General features: G+C 42.3%; 2 protein-coding genes across 4 annotated transcripts in view; both read left to right on the forward strand.

The window, feature by feature from the left end:
• Positions 1-11627, forward strand: part of pdha1b (pyruvate dehydrogenase E1 subunit alpha 1b) — a 31791-nt gene extending 20164 nt beyond the window's left edge. Inside the window, exons 10-13 of one of the 2 annotated variants that reach the window (XM_083660373.1) lie at positions 2895-2966; positions 3345-3412; positions 5736-5844; positions 9701-11627. In XM_083660373.1, the coding sequence (XP_083516499.1) occupies positions 2895-2966; positions 3345-3412; positions 5736-5844; positions 9701-9865 (414 nt within the window). In that variant the 3' untranslated portion in view covers positions 9866-11627. Of the gene's footprint in view, positions 1-2894; positions 2967-3344; positions 3413-5704; positions 5845-9700 lie in introns of those variants that run through there. The other variant, XM_083660374.1, reaches the window with a different exon arrangement.
• A 1825-nt stretch (positions 11628-13452) lies between these two features.
• rps6ka3b (ribosomal protein S6 kinase, polypeptide 3b) overlaps positions 13453-21632 on the forward strand; it is a 124911-nt gene continuing 116731 nt past the window's right edge. For both annotated transcript variants that reach the window (XM_083659414.1, XM_083659415.1), the window contains exons 1-2: positions 13453-13764; positions 20773-20832. In XM_083659414.1, the coding sequence (XP_083515540.1) occupies positions 13702-13764; positions 20773-20832 (123 nt within the window). In that variant the 5' untranslated portion in view covers positions 13453-13701. The remainder of the gene's footprint in view (positions 13765-20772; positions 20833-21632) is intronic.

Raw genomic sequence — 21632 nt, forward strand, 5'->3', positions numbered from 1 at the left:
AGAGCAGACTACATACCAGGGATCAGAGTGAGACACAAACATCATGACAGAAACTACAGGAGAGCAGACTACATACCAGGGATCAGAGTGAGACACAAACATTATGACAGAAACTACAGGACAGGAGACTACATACCAGGGATCAGAGTGAGACACAAACATTATGACAGAAACTACAGGAGAGGAGACTACATACCAGGGATCAGAGTGAGACACAAACATTATGACAGAAACTACAGGACAGGAGACTACATACCAGGGATCAGAGTGAGACACAAACATCATGACAGAAACTACAGGACAGGAGACTACATACCAGGGATCAGAGTGAGACACAAACATCATGACAGGAGACTACATACCAGGGATCAGAGTGAGACACAAACATTATGACAGAAACTACAGGACAGGAGACTACATACCAGGGATCAGAGTGAGACACAAACATTATGACAGAAACTACAGGACAGGAGACTACATACCAGGGATCAGAGTGAGACACAAACATTATGACAGAAACTACAGGACAGGAGACTACATACCAGGGATCAGAGTGAGACACAAACATCACGACAGAAACTACAGGACAGGAGACTACATACCAGGGATCAGAGTGAGACACAAACATCATGACAGAAACTACAGGACAGGAGACTACATACCAGGGATCAGAGTGAGACACAAACATTATGACAGAAACTACAGGACAGGAGACTACATACCAGGGATCAGAGTGAGACACAAACATCATGACAGAAACTACAGGACAGGAGACTACATACCAGGGATCAGAGTGAGACACAAACATCATGACAGAAACTACAGGACAGGAGACTACATACCAGGGATCAGAGTGAGACACAAACATTATGACAGAAACTACAGGAGAGGAGACCACATACCATGGATCAGAGTGAGACACAAACATCATGACAGAAACTACAGGACAGGAGACTACATACCAGGGATCAGAGTGAGACACAAACATTATGACAGAAACTACAGGAGAGGAGACCACATACCATGGATCAGAGTGAGACACAAACATCATGACAGAAACTACAGGAGAGGAGACTACATACCAGGGATCAGAGTGAGACACAAACATTATGACAGAAACTACAGGAGAGGAGACTACATACCAGGGATCAGAGTGAGACACAAACATCATGACAGAAACTACAGGAGAGGAGACTACATACCAGGGATCAGAGTGAGACACAAACATCATGACAGAAACTACAGGAGAGCCAGACTACATACCAGGGATCAGAGTGAGACACAAACATTATGACAGAAACTACAGGACAGGAGACCACATACCAGGGATCAGAGTGAGACACAAACATTATGACAGAAACTACAGGACAGGAGACTACATACCAGGGATCAGAGTGAGACACAAACATCATGACAGAAACTACAGGAGAGCCAGACTACATACCAGGGATCAGAGTGAGACACAAACATTATGACAGAAACTACAGGACAGGAGACTACATACCAGGGATCAGAGTGAGACACAAACATTATGACAGAAACTACAGGACAGGAGACTACATACCAGGGATCAGAGTGAGACACAAACATTATGACAGAAACTACAGGACAGGAGACTACATACCAGGGATCAGAGTGAGACACAAACATCATGACAGAAACTACAGGAGAGCAGACTACATACCAGGGATCAGAGTGAGACACAAACATCATGACAGAAACTACAGGAGAGCAGACTACATACCAGGGATCAGAGTGAGACACAAACATTATGACAGAAACTACAGGAGAGCAGACTACATACCAGGGATCAGAGTGAGACACAAACATTATGACAGAAACTACAGGAGAGGAGACTACATACCAGGGATCAGAGTGAGACACAAACATTATGACAGAAACTACAGGAGAGCAGACTACATACCAGGGATCAGAGTGAGACACAAACATCATGACAGAAACTACAGGACAGGAGACTACATACCAGGGATCAGAGTGAGACACAAACATCATGACAGAAACTACAGGACAGGAGACTACATACCAGGGATCAGAGTGAGACACAAACATCATGACAGAAACTACAGGAGAGCAGACTACATACCAGGGATCAGAGTGAGACACAAACATTATGACAGAAACGTAAAGGAGACATACCAGGGATCAGAGTGAGACACAACCATTATGACAAACACTTACAGCTGACATCCCCAACTGACAGGGAAAGATAACTACTAAAAAAGTACATACATGTTTACCTTTTATGTTGATGTGACGCTAAGCTAGCTAATCCTGAAGTACTTAGAAATCAGATATGATCATATGAGTACATGTTGGGGTCTGGGGCTGTAGCTGCAGTGTGTCTCAGTGGCTGTATGCTGCAGCCTGGATGGACCCAGACTATAACAGGAGGACAACGGTCTGTCCTGGCAGTTACAGGTGTGAGCATCATACAGCTGTTTGATGCTCATGTATGATACTGCAGACAAACATTTGATAAGGAAACTATTGAGAGTAGGGCCGGAGCTGAAGGGGATGCACAATCTATTGAGAGTAGGACCGGAGCTGAAGCACAGTTGGGTCTGAAATGATTTATATGGATTATTTTGCTAGTTGTTGGGATAATGATTAATCCTGATTATTAGTCTGAATGATTTGTGCAACAAAATTACTTTTGTTATGCCACTTTTTGCAAATTACACCAAACCAAACTCTTTGACGATTTTCAACTGTACTTTGTTGTGCTTGTAGGAAGTAAAAAAGTATTTTGACATTGCATTTTCACAAATGATGCAGAAGCTGGTTGTAAAAGGCATTAGTGGTAAAGGTTAGTGGTGACTGTATTGATGGGCCTGTGTGTGACCTCTGACCTGTGGCTGGCTCTCTTTCTCTAGGTGGATGGGATGGATCTCCTGTGTGTCAGAGAGGCCACCAGGTTCGCTGCAGACCACTGCAGAGCGGGCAAGGTGAGCGCTGTGGGGGTGGAACATGCCAGAGGGAGGAATCCACCCTGAAGTACAGCTGTTGAGACTTGCTTTTTGGTCAAGTTAATAGTTTGATGTGTTCTTCTTGGTGGAGAACCGGCCAAACGTAGATGAGGTGACATCACATGTACATATTTCCAGCAGCTACAATGGAGTTTGATAAGAGAAAAATGTTTCAGTATATTAAGCATCAGTGGTAAACATCAGGTTTTGGTGTCAGTCCCTCAGAAAGATCGAAGGCTTCTTTCTATATCCGCCATTTTGCACCGAGAGACGTTCGACAATCATACAGGGAGAAATCAGCAGTACCGCTGCTAATTTGCATACAACTCAGCTTAGCTAAAATTCACCTCGTTTCAGGGTCCCATCCTCATGGAGCTGCAGACCTACCGTTACCATGGACACAGCATGAGTGACCCTGGGGTCAGGTGAGTGACCTTTAACCCTGTGGACCCCCACCCCCCCCAGCTCATCTTGCCACATTCCCTCACTGTTCTCACACATTTTTCAGCTCTCTCTGATCCACTATTTTCTGTTACTCAGTTTCCCTTCAGTCTCTGGGTCAGAGAGGAGGAAATTATTAGAGCCCGACCGATATGGGATTTTTGAAACCGATACCGATTTTAGGGAATAAAAAATTACCGATACCGATAATATCGGCCGATATTTTTATTTTATTTTATTTTTGTTTTTATCATCAAATGTTTATCCCCCATTAGTGCTAATCCCCCATTAGTGCTAATTTTTTATTTATTTATCCTGGTTGCTGCTCCACCCTCTGCCGATCTGGGGAGAGCCGAAAACTGCCTCCATGCTTCCACATGGGCAGTTAGCCAGCCGCTTCTTTTCACCTGACAGGGGAAGCTTCACCGGTAGGAGATAGCACGTGGGAGGATCACGATATTCCAACGAGTTCCCCTCCCTCCGAACAGGTGCCCTTAACGACCAGAGGAGGCACCACATCAGCAACCCTCAAATATCAAACACTTGACAAAGATATGATTGAGTTGACATGAATTGAAATATGTGATGTAGGCAAGATATTTTACAGCTTATTAATAAACTCAATGCAATGAAACAGTAAACTTAACTGGGAATTTAATAATTATAAATAACTAGAAATACAAAAACACAATAGAACAAATAGTTAAGAAAAAATATCAAATATACACAACATGCTGTCCATGCTGTCTATAACTTATATATATATATATATATATATATATATATATATATATATTTATATAAAAAAAAAAAAAAAAAAAAAAAAATATCGGCCGATATATATATATATTTTTTTTACCGATACCGATATATCGATAATCGCCAATATCGGCCGATAATATCGGCGGGCCGATAATATCGGTCGGGCTCTAGAAATTATTAACTCACCTGCTCTCTCTCCTCCATCATTACCTGGTTAACTATGCATTTGTTCATTGACCTCATTAAGAAATGTGCTGTTAAGTTGGTCATTGTTTCCACATGGCTGCTTTTGTTGTAGATATTCAAAGATGAGTCATTTCATTGCCAAGTGCAATAAATCTACAGGAGTTTGTCCTGGTGGAATTTTATCTTTTCTTTTTTTGTGACACAGATCTGATGTTTTCTAGTCAGTGTGAATAGCAAAAAAAAGCTGCATGGAGTCACATTTTCTCGATTCTTATCCGGACCACTTGGATATGAACTACAAAATTAGATCCCGAAGCATGTGACTTGTATTTACAATGTTAATATCAGAATTTGTCAGCGTAATCTTTGTGACATTGCTCTGAGACAGTTGATGTAATTTTGGCATGGATGCAGCTTGGCTGACCAGCGTTTGCGTGGAGGACAAGACACAGCAATCTAAAGAAAGCCAGACGCCTCAATTCAGTCAAAACCTGAACAACATACTCTCAGTGAATCAGTGAAATGTGTTGGAGACAAGTGGGAGAAGGCAGAAGTGTAGATGCAAAAAGTGATGTGATGTGCTTTGTCTTGTCATTGCTCCCATGCTCACAGAACTGATGTGATGTGCTTTGTCTTGTCATTGCTCACATGCTCACAGGACTGATGTGATGTGCTTTGTCTTGTCATTGCTCACATGCTCACAGGACTGATGTGATGTGCTTTGTCTTGTCATTGCTCACATGCTCACAGAACTGATGTGATGTGCTTTGTCTTGTCATTGCTCACATGCTCACAGGGCGTTTGATGTGATGTGCTTTGTCTTGTCATTGCTCACATGCTCACAGAACTGATGTGATGTGCTTTGTCTTGTCATTGCTCACATGCTCACAGGACTGATGTGATGTGCTTTGTCTTGTCATTGCTCACATGCTCACAGGGCGTTTGATGTGATGTGCTTTGTCTTGTCATTGCTCACATGCTCACAGGGCCTTTCAACATGGCTGTCAATTCACATTCATAGAGTACCGCAGGGATGACATATTTTTGTAGGCTTAACCAGAAATCGCTGCCATTTTGGCTCATCAGGGAAAAAGTCTATGGGGTTTTAGAATGATTTATTTTAGAATGTATCCAATAACTGCAGAAATGACCTGAAACTTAGGTTAGTATGAAGGCCTGCAGTCTGAATGTATAGACCTATAGACTGTAGACTGTACAGATTAAATATTCAATACTATTATTCTGTCAATATTTGAATTCAGTTTATGATACACACACTGGCTCCAGAGAATCAGATTTCGGTATCATTTAGGGATATGTGTTTGCAGGAAGTTCTAACGGTGATGTCACTTCCTGCAGCTACCGAACTCGCGAGGAAATCCAGGAAGTGCGCAGCAAGAGTGACCCCATCGCCATGCTGAAGGAGCGCATGCTCAGCAACAACATGGCCTCCGCTGAGGAATTCAAGGTACAAACATGTACCAACAGCAAACACACACAGTCATGTACCAACAGCAAACACACACAGTCATGTACCAACAGCAAACACACACAGTCATGTACCAACAGCAAACACACACAGTCATGTACCAACAGCAAACACACACAGTCATGTACCAACAGCAAACACACACAGTCATGTACCAACAGCAAACACACACAGTCATGTACCAACAGCAAACACACACAGTCATGTACCAACAGCAAACACACACAGTCATGTACCAACAGCAAACACACACAGTCATGTACCAACAGCAAACACACAGTCATGTACCAACAGCAAAAACACACAGTCATGTACCAACAGCAAACACACACAGTCATGTACCAACAGCAAACACACACAGTCATGTACCAACAGCAAACACACACAGTCATGTACCAACAGCAAACACACACAGTCATGTACCAACAGCAAACACACACAGTCATGTACCAACAGCAAACACACACAGTCATGTACCAACAGCAAACACACACAGTCATGTACCAACAGCAAACACACACAGTCATGTACCAACAGCAAACACACACAGTCATGTACCAACAACAAACACACACAGTCATGTACCAACAGCAAACACACACAGTCATGTACCAACAGCAAACACACACAGTCATGTACCAACAGCAAACACACACAGTCATGTACCAACAGCAAACACACACAGTCATGTACCAACAGCAAACACACACAGTCATGTACCAACAACAAACACACACAGTCATGTACCAACAACAAACACACACAGTCATGTACCAACAGCAAACACACAGTCATGTACCAACAGCAAACACACACAGTCATGTACCAACAGCAAACACACACAGTCATGTACCAACAGCAAACACACACAGTCATGTACCAACAGCAAACACACACAGTCATGTACCAACAGCAAAAACACACAGTCATGTACCAACAGCAAACACACACAGTCATGTACCAACAGCAAACACACACAGTCATGTACCAACAACAAACACACAGTCATGTACCAACAGCAAACACACACAGTCATGTACCAACAGCAAACACACACAGTCATGTACCAACAGCAAACACACACAGTCATGTACCAACAGCAAACACACAGTCATGTACCAACAGCAAACACACACAGTCATGTACCAACAGCAAACACACACAGTCATGTACCAACAGCAAACACACACAGTCATGTACCAACAGCAAAAACACACAGTCATGTACCAACAGCAAACACACACAGTCATGTACCAACAGCAAACACACACAGTCATGTACCAACAACAAACACACAGTCATGTACCAACAGCAAACACACACAGTCATGTACCAACAGCAAACACACACAGTCATGTACCAACAGCAAACACACAGTCATGTACCAACAGCAAAAACACACAGTCATGTACCAACAGCAAACACACACAGTCATGTACCAACAGCAAACACACACAGTCATGTACCAACAGCAAACACACACAGTCATGTACCAACAGCAAACACACACAGTCATGTACCAACAACAAACACACACAGTCATGTACCAACAGCAAACACACACAGTCATGTACCAACAACAAACACACACAGTCATGTACCAACAGCAAACACGGTCATGTACCAACAGCAAAAACACAGTCATGTACCAACAGCAAACACACACAGTCATGTACCAACAGCAAACACACACAGTCATGTACCAACAGCAAACACACACAGTCATGTACCAACAGCAAAAACACACAGTCATGTACCAACAGCAAACACACACAGTCATGTACCAACAGCAAACACGGTCATGTACCAACAGCAAAAACACACAGTCATGTACCAACAGCAAACACACACAGTCATGTACCAACAGCAAACACACACAGTCATGTACCAACAGCAAACACACACAGTCATGTACCAACAGCAAACACACACAGTCATGTACCAACAACAAACACACACAGTCATGTACCAACAGCAAACACACACAGTCATGTACCAACAGCAAACACGGTCATGTACCAACAGCAAACACACACAGTCATGTACCAACAGCAAACACTCACAGTCATGTACCAACAGCAAACACACACAGTCATGTACCAACAGCAAACACACACAGTCATGTACCAACAGCAAACACACACAGTCATGTACCAACAATAAACACACACAGTCATGTACCAACAGCAAACACACACAGTCATGTACCAACAGCAAAAACACACAGTCATGTACCAACAGCAAACACGGTCATGTACCAACAGCAAAAACACACAGTCATGTACCAACAGCAAACACGGTCATGCACCAACAGCAAACACACACAGTCATGTACCAACAGAAAGCAGCCAGTGACATTCTGCAGTCATGCATCATCCAGCAGAATGCACAGCCAACATCTGAGGCAGCATTTCATCTGTTAAAACCCAGCTGATAATGAAGTCACCAGATTGAGCTTCCAGACAAGGTGGGGCAGTCTGGGTGGAGGAAGGTGACAGAAGCCACCCCCCCTTCTTCAACAGTTTCTCTGTGGCCTTCAGTAGCAACATCAGTCAACTTAATTAACAATGAAGCAAAAGTTGGCCGAAATAGAAACGGTCAAACATGGCACTGCATATAAATTGAGTGTATGCTTGCTGCAGCTCTGTATGGATGTGTACGCTCCACGCTAGTGGGGGCGATGGAGATTAAACAGCCAGCCAGCCGTAACTTAGGGAAACTGGAAAAAAAGGGGGCATGGTGGCGCAGTGGTAAGCACTGTCCCCTCACAGCTAGAAGGTCCTGGGTTCGATTCCCACCTGGGACGCTGTGAGCACTGGAGGAGTGCGTGCCCGTCCGCATGTCCTCGAGTGCCCACCGCCCGGGTGGGGTCGTCAAAAGGGCCTTTCTGTGTGGAGTTTGCATGTTCTCCCCATGCCCCCTGGGGGTTTGCTTCATATAGGAACCCCACACCAAAACATGCAATATCCTGGTCGCTGAAGTGGTGCCTCCTCTGGTCGTTAGGGGCGCCTGTACGGAGGGAGGGGAACTCGTTGGAATAGCGTGATCCTCCCACGTGCTATGTACTACCGGTGAAGCTTCCTCTGTCAGGTGAAAAGAAGCGGCTGGCTACTGCCCATGACTCGGAGGAAGCATGGAGCCAGTTTCGGCTCTCCTCAGACAGAGGGTGATGGGCGATAAACTGGGATAAAAAATCGGGGGGGGGGGGGGGGGGGGACTGGAAAAAGACAAAGCCACATCGCTTCGATACCATCTCACCACAGAAATCCTCTAACAAGCTCAGCCAGCTGCACCTCTGAGCCATTCATCTAAGATTCCACCAAAAGATGTAAGCATGGAGACCGGAACAAATGCTGGAAGTTGCTGTGTGTGAGGAGTGAAGCTTTTCAGGCTGTTAACTTCCCCCATGCCTTAAAAAAATCCACAAAGTTTTTGGATATGGATCTGAAAAGAACAATAAGGTTTTGATGAATGGATGGCATTGAAAGTACTTTATTTTCTATTTTATTAAAATGCTACAACCAAATTCTCATCCTGAGGGAAATCCTGTGGAGATTTCTGTTGATATTGCAGCATTTTCACTTGAAGAGCATAGTAATCGATCAGAGTAATACATAATTCCTCATTGATGTCTAATTTTGACCAACATCATGCTTTACTTTCACCAAACCAGATCTTTAAAGTCTCTAAAAGCGTTGAATTTAACGTCTAAGTGAATGTGGGAATCCTGTAAGAAATTGTTGATTTAGAAGTTGGATGAGGTTTAAAAAAATATGAAATCCCAGCATGTTGTGGAATCTGCAGAACAACACAAACTCGTTCTTTCTCCCGTCAGACGATGGACGTAGAGATCCGGAAGGAGATCGAGGAGGCAGCTCAGTTCGCCACATTGGACCCAGAGCCGCCACTGGACGAGCTCTGCAACCACATCTTCTACAACCAGCCGCCCATGGAGGTCCGCGGGACCAACCCCTGGTCCACGCTCAAGTCTGTCAGCTAGGCAGGAGACACACACACTCACACTCTTAACCTTCGTCAAACTTCAATTCTTCCAATCTAACGCTACACTCCTCCACCTTAGAGTTCAATCTAACGCTACACCCCTCCACCTTAGAGTTCAGCAGCATTCCGCACCTTATGGGAAACTGACCCAAAGCTGTCAATGTAAGTTATTTAAGATATGTATAAATGTTTAAGAGTTATATACTGTGCTTTATGTTGATGTTTGCTCTGCTGACCTTGGCGATGAGGCTTTCCCAAGAGGATGAAGAAGACCCATGCCAGTTCATGTTTTATCTGAATGAAATGCTCGAGTCATTTACCAGACTTTGTTTTGAGAGAGTTCAGTCGTTCATTTATGCAGTGTCTTTACTATCTTCAAGCTGCTGACAGACGTTTGAAAATGTCACATAATGTGATTCTTGTGTATCTGGGAGATTAGCCATTCTTCTGTCTACACTGGTCTGTTACAGGGCTTCAATCAGAGCTTGAAGGGAATTATGGGCAAATATAGTATTGAAATATTATCCTATTTTTCCTCGAATATTGCAACATTAATCGCTCCATGTTTCTGCAGCATCCCCGTTTTTTTTTTTTATATCTAGGGAAGATGCTGAAACCTTTCCCCCTTCTAATAAAACTGTGACCGCTTCTTGCAGGGATGGAAACTACCTTTTTAATCCCAAAATGGGGCTAATTTTGAGTGGTTTTGTGTCTGCCCTGGTATCCGTCATCTTTTTCACTCCATGAGTTTGCATCAATGTTCTTGTGACTTGGAAAAGGTCATGGTGAATATTGCAATATCAACATTTTGCCCCACCTCAAGCGCTTTTTGAGCCTAAGAGTTTTCAGACCATTTACATTTTTTATTTATTTTATTTATACCTTTATTTAAAAGGTTTGACAGATGGCAAGAAAGCCTTGAGCGCTGGTTAGCTGGAAACACACTAAGGCAAGCTGAGCAATGAACGCAAAGTTTTATTTATTTATTTTTAAGTTACAAGAATGTATCTGATAATGTATGAGATTACTATTGCCAGACATTTAGTTTATCGGTGAATTGCAGCTCTGAAGGCGGTTAGATATTTACATTTGATGTTTCAGGCATTTAGCTGATGCTCTTATCCAGGAAACTTTTTTTATTTAGTTTTATTTTTCAAGTGAGCGTCCCACTGACAACATCCCAAAATAACCAGCTGATGCGAGTGGCATTGTCTCTCTCACGCTGTGCTCTGCTCTTTATTCACTGATATTTTGTTCTGTGTTTAAATGAGTCATTGCTCACTTGAACTCCCAAAATTAACCAGCCACTTTCACTTTGCTGCCAGCTGCTGGTAGAATGGATTCATTTACCAACCAAAGCTAAAATGAACTTTGCTAGTATAAAGGTGAAATAGCCTAGTTCATGTGAATGGAGTTTGCTGGTATAAAGGTGAAATAGCCTGTGGCTGGTGAACTATGGAGTGAACCAGCCGTTATGACCCGTTTTCTATAGAAGGTTCGTGCCCTGTCATCGATGCACTATATTCGTACTATGTGTTTTACGGGTACAGTATTTACAGGTACAGTATTTGGGTTTTTTGTTGGGGGAATTGTACAGAGATGCACTTGAAAGCTGTGTCGCGACGCACAACAAACCACACTGCTGCACTGCTCAAGTGTTTATATGAATGAACAAAGAGTAGCAGCAGCAATGGATTCTCTGTTCCCTAGTTACATGTAGGCTACCTCTCCTATATTACTGACCATTAACTTGTACAGATCTGAAGCTTAAAGTTTATGTAATTTATGTGAAAGTTAAATGTGAGACTGTTTTGCTGTAAAATAAATGCAGAAGTGAAGTTGGGATGAAATGTTTCTGATGCCTTTCTTGTATGCAGGCTTACTACTTTCTCAAGATGACAGCGTTGCTATACAGGTCTAGAAAAAATTGGAAAATGAATGTGATGTCTTGAAATTGAAAAGCTATGAGGGAAATTATGTTGAATCCTAATATATTGAATTGGATTTTGTTATCCACTTGTCTATCCATTTCACTCATTAAGACAGTTGATGTAAAGTGTGGAGTGATTCTCAAAGTAGCGTCTGGGTACCCCCATGGGTCCTTGAAGGGGTTCCCAGCAAAAAGGGGGATAATTTATTTTCACCAATTCCATCCATAAGTAACACAATGACAATGTATGACTGTTTTGGTCATGGGTTTCATACACTTTCTGTAATAAAATATCTAAAAGGAAAAATCTTATCAGATTTCGGACCCTGGGACAAAATCTTATTAATTAGGCGTCTGGTCTAATTTGTGTCAGTTTAGGGGCCCTTGATGCGAAAAAGTTTGAGGACCACCACTGATCTATAGAGTGATATGCCACAGCTGACAGCATACTGAATATTAAACACCAACCAAAATATCCATTCAATCCATACAAATGGGAAATAAATAATGAATGAATTTTCAAATGGGAAATGTGTAGGAACCAAGCATGTAGCGATATTCTGTTGCTTCTCTGCCACTAGGTGTCACTACCAGGCAGGTAATGGTATTACAATGAAGGTAGAGTTTTAATAAAGTACTACTGACACTGCACTCACTTGCTCCAGGTTAACAAAACAGACCAGGCCACTGCAGAGTGAAGTGTGGCTGAAAGATCAGCATATTGTGGCTTCAAGTGGCTCATGAGTGGGTTGAGCACACATACACACAGAGCTCACAGCAGATAACACAGAAATACTGATGCCTGACATAGCTTTAGCCTTAGCTATTTTATTTACATTGTGTATTGTGTTTAAAGCAGTGGTTCTCAAACGGACACAAAATTAGACCACAGAAACCCATTTGATAAGATTGTGTCCCAGGCCCCAGGGTCCCCCATCTGATAACAGTTTTGCTTTTAGATGTTTTATTACAGAAAGTGTATGAAACCCATGACCAAAATTGTAATATTCTTATTTTACAGAAATAAGTATAACGTCATACGTTCTCTGATTGTGTTACTCATCGATAACCTTGCTTGCAAGATGGATAACCTCGCGAGATCAAAAGAGATTCTCTCGACTGGTTTAGTGAAACGTAATGTGAAGCTAAACCGTCCATCTGGCAGCGCCAGGTTAACTTATCGATGGAATTATAGTGAAAATAAATGATTCCCCGTTTACTGGGGACCCCCTCAAGGACCCCTGTACCCCACTTTGAGAACCACTGTTCTAAAGCTCCTCCTACTATTGATGATGATGTATGACTTGCCATTATGTTGTAAAAAAAATTGTTTTCGTTTTATTTATTATTAAATATATATTATTTCTTTATTGTACACACGTTCATATACAAAGGTATCAACTTTGGTAACAAATACACATAATATTAAATGATTCATTTAATTAATTGTTTTTGTTAGCTACGCCCCCTGTCATGACGTAGACCTGACGTGGCAGTCTGACGGACAGGTAAGCCGACACCGCCGCCATATTGGGAAATAGCGGAAGTGAGAGAGACAGGGAGGTAGGAGGGGAGAGAGAGACACACACACACACACACACACACACACACACACACACACACACACACACACACAGGGAGAGAGGGAAAAGTAGAGTGAGTTTTCGGAAAAGGGCGTGAGGTGTGTGTTGTGCGCTGTGTTTATCCAGAGGAAGGGGCGGGCTCAGCGCAGCTACAGATCCGGAATTGAACCGTGCTGCTCGGCTTGCTCCGTGTCCGCGGCTCGGTCCTGTTCCAACCGACACGGAGGAAGACTGGAGGAGGAGGAGGAGAGGACAAGAAGAAGAGGAGAGATAAGAAGGGAATAAAAGACGTGTGGAAGTGACCCCCCGGAGCGCAGAAACATGCCTCTGGCACAGCTGGCAGACCCGTGGCAGAAGATGGCACTGGGCAGGACGCTGGGAGAGGTGAGAGAGAGAATTGACTTGTATTGTTCTCTTGTCAAACCGACTGTCAGCTAGTCACCCTACTGTAGTAAAGCTGTTACATCTTTAAAAAGATACTATACATATTTAACACAAAACGGCCTAAAGTCACTTTAGGATGATGCCATGTGTGACACAATAGGAGATTAAAAATACCGTCCATAAAGTACCACACATTTACTATTCACGATCACTACCATAGACAGACTCACTAAAAGTCAGTATAGGATACCATGTAGTGATGTTATAGAAGATAGAATACCATAAAGTACTGTACCATAAATTTGCTATTGACTACCATGTCTGTGGAAGTCAATGGTGAATTTATAGTAAATGTTACTTTAAGGTAGCCTATTTATATCCTTTAACACAGGGTTCATACACCTTCAACATCCTATACTGACTTATAGTGTGTCTATGGTAGTTTAGGGTATTTTTTTAAATCTTCTATAACACCAGGCTACATTTGTTATTATCCTATGATGCACTGACTTATAGTGTACTTTTTACTGCTTATTATCACTATTGCGTCCCTATTTTGCTCTAGTGTGTCTATAGTGAGTTTATAGTGCACTATGCTAATTTATATATATATATATATATATATATATATATATATATATATATATATATATATATATATATATATATATATATAATCTGATATAATTGTATATATATAATAATTGTATACTGTATATAATAATATATAATCACTGCAACATGGCTATAATATTCCTACAGTGATTTGTAGTTTGTCTATATCTTTACTTATTTTTGATCTTCTATAACCTCACTACATGTTATCCTATACTAGTGATTTACAGTGTACTGTAAGGCCACTTAAAAGGCATGTTTGCGTGTGACACGCAGACACATTCAGAACGGTGTAGAAGAACGTTGTTGTGGTTTTTGGTCAGAGACAAAAGAGGCAGATTATTAGAAACCCTACCAGTGGTGTAAAACAGAAAGTGACAGATAATGTTAAAGATAGGCAGTGAGAAACAACAGCCTGGCAGGTTGGAGATCAAATTGAGACGCACAACCGAAAAACCAAACTGCTGGTGAGTTTTTGCTTCCCCCCCCACTCCTTCCTTCCTTCCTTCCTCCCTACAAGTTTTTGAATCTTGATAAAGAGCGAGGGGGCGGCGCCACTGCGGCCTGTTTCAGGAAGAGCTGCAAACGTGTGTGTGTGTGTGTGTGTGTGTGTGTGCGCGTGTGTGTGTGCACTTCCTGTATGAGGCGTCACAAGTGCTATATGGAGAAGTGACTGTGTGTGTGTGTGTGTGTGTGTGTGTGTGTGTGTGTGTGTGTGTGTGTGTGTGTGTGCGTGTGCGTGTGCGTGCGTGTGTGTGCGTGTGTGCGTGTGCGCGTGTGTGTGTGAGTGAATCAAACCTCATTCACACAATAGGCTAAACGGTCAGAAATGAAGTGTTGAGTCAGAGTTAGCGCCTCTCTCTCCTCCACACACGCTCAGACTTGCCCACATGCAATTTATTCACCCTAATATGAGCCAGACAGCAAACACCAGCACCCCACACAGCCAAATTAACCTGTGACCTGTGTGTCCCCTCCCTCTCATCTCGCCACCAGCCCTCTGGGTGTACACCAGAGATGTTCACACAGGTCATTTTTTGCAAGTCCAAGTCAAGTCTCAAGTCTCTTATGGATGAGCGTTCTCTCCTCTGCTGCATGCCATATGGTCCGCTTAGAACACTGCATAGCTAAAACTAAGGAATTCAAAAAGCATACTGTATTATCATCACCCCTTTATATTAGCATACAGTATCATTGATTAGTTGGAATTATTATTAGTAGACATTTCCTTAATGTTAATGCGCAAAAAGAAGAGGAAGAAAATGGATTGTTCACAAGTCCCAAATATCGAGTCCAAGTTGAGTCTCAGGTCTTTTGAAGGCGAGTCTCAAGTCACTTTGTGTCTGACGTATGTGCGACTCATGTCACAAATGCCCATCTGTGGTGTATGAGTGTTTGAGCTGAGAGACGAGTGGTAAAGTGAGACGCTTCTATTGGATTGTTGCCTGAAGCCGAATGTTACCACACACACACACACACACACACACACACACACACACACACACACACACACACACACACACACACACACACACACACACACACACACACACACACACACACACACACACACACACACACACACACACACACAAGGGCTCGCACTTGTCCTACAAGATGCACCATACAAAGAAGAGTGGATGGAAATGACTGTTGAATGGAGATCTGCACTCTGCACAGGTTTAGGCTGCGAGAGCCCAAGGCTGTCTTAGTATAGGAGAGAGAGAGAGACTCTTCATATACTGTATGTTTATTTGTTGTTTCCCATGTGGGTTGTTCTTTATTATTATTACTTTATTACAATTTTAAATGATTACACAACTTCATGCTTAGGCATTACGAGAAGGAATACTTGTCATACCAATAAAGCAAGGTTGAATTTGAATTTACCTGCTGTTTTTTTAATGCATTCTCATTATCCTCATTGAGATCAGGGCCCGTATTTATCAAGCGTCTCAGAGTGCCATTTTAGTCCTAAGTGCTGAGAATTTGTGAAATTTAGTCCTACTCTCACACTTAAGAATAAAAGCATTTTATCAACCTTCTTAAGACTAGGGAACACTCCTACTCCCCCAGCTATTTAGGAGTCCTCAGGAGGTGTCCTAAGTGGTTAGGAGTTGCCAGCAGGGCAATGTTGATAGGACACTGTACCATTTCTTCTCACAGTCTGTTGGTGAGCGAACACAATGTACTTGTGATGCATTCAGCTCCAATGCAATATGCTCCCATGCCTTCTTCTTGTCTCGACTGGTGAGAGTTGGGCTGAACTTTCCTTTGATTATTTGTTTCCTCTGCTCTACTAACTCCACTAAGCACAGCGTGTCATCCTCCCTCCAAATCGGCTTTCTTTTGGATTCCATGTTTGCTCATCATACAGCCTATATAACCTGGCTATATAGGGTAGTCAATTGACAGCACACCAGTTTCGAGTCAGTTGTGGGATTAGGTCAATTGGGTGGATTAGGAAACATTTAGCCTATTCTTGAGTCATTTTCAATGTAGGCTATCTTGTATTATTTTGTTGATAATTTCTTCTGAAATTATTGGTGAATATATGCTACACTCCCATTGTGCATTTCATTGTTGAATCATCTCTATTTAGGATATTCGTGCATAAGGGATTCCATTCAGCGATTGGCCATTCCTGTGTACTTGGAATTGCGTCATCAACATTTCCCTTTACGGCACACACACCTGTCACCACACACACACACACACACACACACCTGTCGTAAATCAGCTCTGAGATTGACACTTAGGATTCAGTCCTACACCTCGCTGAAAGAGGGAGTGAGATGCATAATAACTGACTTTTAAGTGCAGCTTTTGGCTGGGAATTTTTTTGCTCATAAGTGTACTCTTAGCAGTGTTCTTAGGAGTAATTCTAGGAAGCTTGATAAATACGGGCCCAGATCTCTGCCCTATAGAGCAAAACCTGCGCGTGAGTAATTGGAGGTGGCGGCAAATCTGTAAGAAATGTCAACAATCTGACGTTTACCTAAATATGAACAAGAAAACAACAACCTGACTATTACCTAAATAGAAACAAGAAAAGAAAAGTTGCACTTCTTCTCTGGATTTGCTGACAAATATTATTATTGCCTTGATTGAAAACAATGCAGTTGATGCCTAGTTCACATTAGGCGCTCCGTGATCCCTGATCAGAGGCAAATCACGTTGTTTAGTGTGAACTGTCCACAGAGGCAAGCGGGGAGCTCCCCGAGTGCTCACAGAGGTCCCACAGATGGTATTCTGCTAGTGCATACAATGTCCAGCTGGGTGAAAAGAGTAGCCAGCCGGCGTCACAAGCCAATTTGCTTAATCAATAACTACAGTCTCTGCTCGCAGCGGAGGGAGGGGGCTGTGCGGTGTATGAGAAGCGCTGTGATGGGATTCAACACTTTTTGCCATGTTTAAGCACTGTGATTGGCCTGAAGGTTCAGACTCCGCCCAGCCAGGAAACTACAAGCCATCTCACAAAGTGTCACCTCTGAAGTGCACACAATACGACAGCACGGTTGTGGCGGTTGGGTGGCTTGTCTATAGCACGGTATTGCAATATTGGTAATTTGTGACAGGAAGTAAGTAGCCAGCTGGAAATGTTTGAATGTCCGGGCATTTAGCTGGCAGCTGGCACTTATGGAAAACCCTAAATATCTGGTTGTCGGAAGAGCAGAGTGTGAGGCAGGTGATGTCTGCTGTCTGCAGCAGGCTACAAACAGGCAAGTGGTCATACTATCAATGGGTCTGACAGAGGAGGCCATTCTCACAAACTGGTACAAACTGCTGTGTCACAACAACCCAAAATCAAATTGAAAAAGCATTTAAGTAGCTATGCAAATCTTAGATGTTTACTAAGATCATTCTATTATGAAACCCGAAATAATATTTGAGATAGCCATAAACTTAGAAACTCTGACTTTACTAAATCTGACATTAAACCAATTTTGAAGAATGACTCATCCATGTGCGAGCGTGTTTAGAAAGAATAAAGCCGGTGTGAGGCTGTGCTTGTGGACTGGTCTTCTGCTCGGGGATTCTTCTGGTGAAATATCTTGTAATGTGTGATACTGATCCCCTGTCGCAGCTCAGTCATGATATAGTGTGAAAACCACAATGACTCAAAGACTCAAAGACAGACTTTATCATGTGAAAGAAACAGAGACTGACTCCTGATTACAAGACAGACAGTTGTGTCGTGTGAAATATATATATATATATATATATTAGGGATGTCAACGGTTAACCGTTAATCGATTAACCGTCGCTAACGTCGTTGTTCGGTTATTGCTGTCGGTCTATCAGTTAATATTTAAAAAAAATAAAATAAAAATCTATTTACCGTACTCAATGAGCTCATGCCCAAACAAGGCGTGTCTATTTAGATGCTGAAATGTTAATGCTTTTTGTGTTAGAATTATGCCTTTATTTTTTGTTGGCTTTGCTGAAATTTATAAGTTTATTGAATAAACTTATAAGCTCATTGAGTAAATAGACAAAAAAATAATAATAATAATAATATTAAAAAATTATGAATTAACCAATAGGTTAATCGATTATTAGCGTCGGTTAATCGAAAGTGAAATTAACCGAAAATTGACATCCCTAATATATATATATATACAGTATATATATATATAATATACTGTATGAGAGAGATGGATCAGAGACTCCATTCCCTGATCTCTGCATCTCTTCCTCTCTCTCTCTCTCCCTCTCATAATCCATCAGTCTCTCTCTCCCCGTCTAGCTGTCTTGCCCCGATCACACCATCCATCTCCTGTGCTCTTCTCTCTCCCTACTTCCCTCTCTCTTTTCCACTCTGCTGTGTACATTTCAGGCTCCTGCACTCACCAGCAAAGTCAATAATAATCTGCGTAATCACAGCTGTTGTGGTTGTTATTATGGTTATTGTCAGGCTGTATCATCAGTGCCATATTTCTGTGTTTAAATCAGAGCTGTTGTAGCAGAGAGGAGGCAGACGAGCAGGATTAGGTAATGCGAATTCATATCTATTGTGTGTGTGTGTTTTCCCTTTTGGCCCGAGCTGCCGGGGTCAGGTCTGGACAGGTCGTAGAAATCTGTGGCTCCACTCCGGGCCGGCTTTGAACTCAAGTCAAGTCAAGTTTATTTGTATAGCCCTAATTCACAAGCATGTCTCAGAGGGCTTCACAGAGAATATGTCTAGCTAAATCTAGCTGACACAACAATAACAATTACAGTAATAATAATAAAAACATGGTTGAACAATCTTATAATAGAGACAGAGAGAGGGAAGGGGAGAAAGGGGGAGGGAAAGTGGGGGAGGAGAGAGCAGGGAAAGGGAGGAGGTGGAGAGGGAGATAGGAAGAGACCAGGGGAATTGGGGAAGAGGAGAGAGAGCAGAACAGACAGGATATACTGAGGCTGGGCGCTGCTTCTTATTTTTTCTCTAACTCGTAGCGACTGGTGAGGTTAGGCTGCCTACTGCTGCATTTCTAAACACTCCGGACCAGAACACGGGACCGGAACACGAGGCGGGACATCCTGCCTGTAGTAATACATACCAGGCTCTTCTCCGCGGGAAGAGCCTGGTGACATGAGGTTAGATTGCCATCACCTGTTGAGAACAAAGATCCACTCACAACAAGAACTCTCACTCAGCACACATCCACACCACATGCAAACAGGGAAATGAACAGGAAACACAAAGGCATACGATACAAACACAGCCTTTAAGGCCGTGACAATGCTGCAGTGCCTTCTTGGCCAGGTCTCTCCTGAAAAAACAAATTTTATTCTTATAATCTTCTAAAACGTCATTTAGACCGTTGTGGATAGGGGCTGGGCATCGTCGCCACTGATTTCTCCAATCAATTTAATTCCGATTCACAAGGTCCTGATTCAATTTTATTTCTCATTTGATTGGATTAAATATCGATTCGGTTAGGGATATTTCAGTTTCAATACCAATTTTGCTTGGATATGAAAGAGCTTCTCAGAGAACTAATGCTATACAACCTGATGCATTCTTAAAAATATTCATGTTTACATTAAGTATTGACCACTTTTACATTTTTCTTTCACGGGAAAAGTATTAAAATACCACACACACACACACACACACTGCATATTTAGCATTGTGGAATGTGGTTGCAGTTATTATGGTATGGCGTTGTCATGGTGAACATGTTGCGACCTGAAGGAATGACGTTACACTGCATGACAGCTCCGCCTAGCAAGATCACACACAGTGCACACAACAATTAACGTGCCAGTAGTGTGTTTTATATGTGTATATTTATGTGTGTGTGTGTGTGTGTGTGTGTGTGTGTGTGTGTGTGTGTGTGTGTGTGTGTGTGTGTGTGTGTGTGTGTGTGTGTGTGTGTGTGTGTGTGTGTGGTGTGATTGCAGGATGCCCATCACGACCTTGAGGATTCGGTGGGTGATGACGACTCTCTGCCTGCCTGCACCGTAAGTTCATCTCTCTCTGATTTGACTTTCACATCTCCCCTCCTCTCTATCTCTCTTTCTCTCTCTCCGTTCTCTCTCTCTCCTCTCTCTCCCTCTCTTAGGGTTGGGGATCGCCACTGATTTCCCGTAACAATACGATTCCGATACTCAAGGTTCTGATTAGATACAGTTACAATAACAATATAGGACAGCTCAACGTGACACCACGACAACAAACAAGCACTTCCGGTTGCCACTGCAGCAGTGAACTAGTATGAAATCAAGTTGAAACACCAAACAAACGTTCATATCTCACAAACTAGACATCACATCACTTATATCTTGACTTTGTGAGTGAGAGCAGACGTGGCTCAATGGTCTGATCTGATGTATTATAGATGTATGTAGTGTTAAAGTGTGAACTGTCGCAGTTTTAAAATGTCTGAATTTAGTAAAAAGTAGAGCCTGGTAGAGTGAGTTCCTGCCTCCATAGGGTCCCATTATGAAGGTTGAACCACAGTATGAACCACAAACAGTACAAAAGATAAGGTGAGGTGATAAGGTGAGTCCTAACGTGACTCGTTTAAAGTTTTAATGGACTGTCTAGCTTAAAGCATGTAACTAATGCTGTAAAGTGTACAAGGAACCCTCTAACCTGGTGCATTATTAAAAATATTAATGTTTGCAGATGTATTTGAGATCTTGTGCGGTAATAACCACACCACGCAAGTCTAATAGGGTTAATCCATGGGAAAATGCATTATATTAAAAGATTGATATTGGGATTTATGAATCAATATCAGTTCCTTCAAATGAATATC

This window comes from Poromitra crassiceps (assembly GCF_964638095.1).
Source record: "Poromitra crassiceps genome assembly, chromosome: 2".
In the NCBI taxonomy this organism is placed as follows: Eukaryota; Metazoa; Chordata; class Actinopteri; order Beryciformes; family Melamphaidae; genus Poromitra; species Poromitra crassiceps.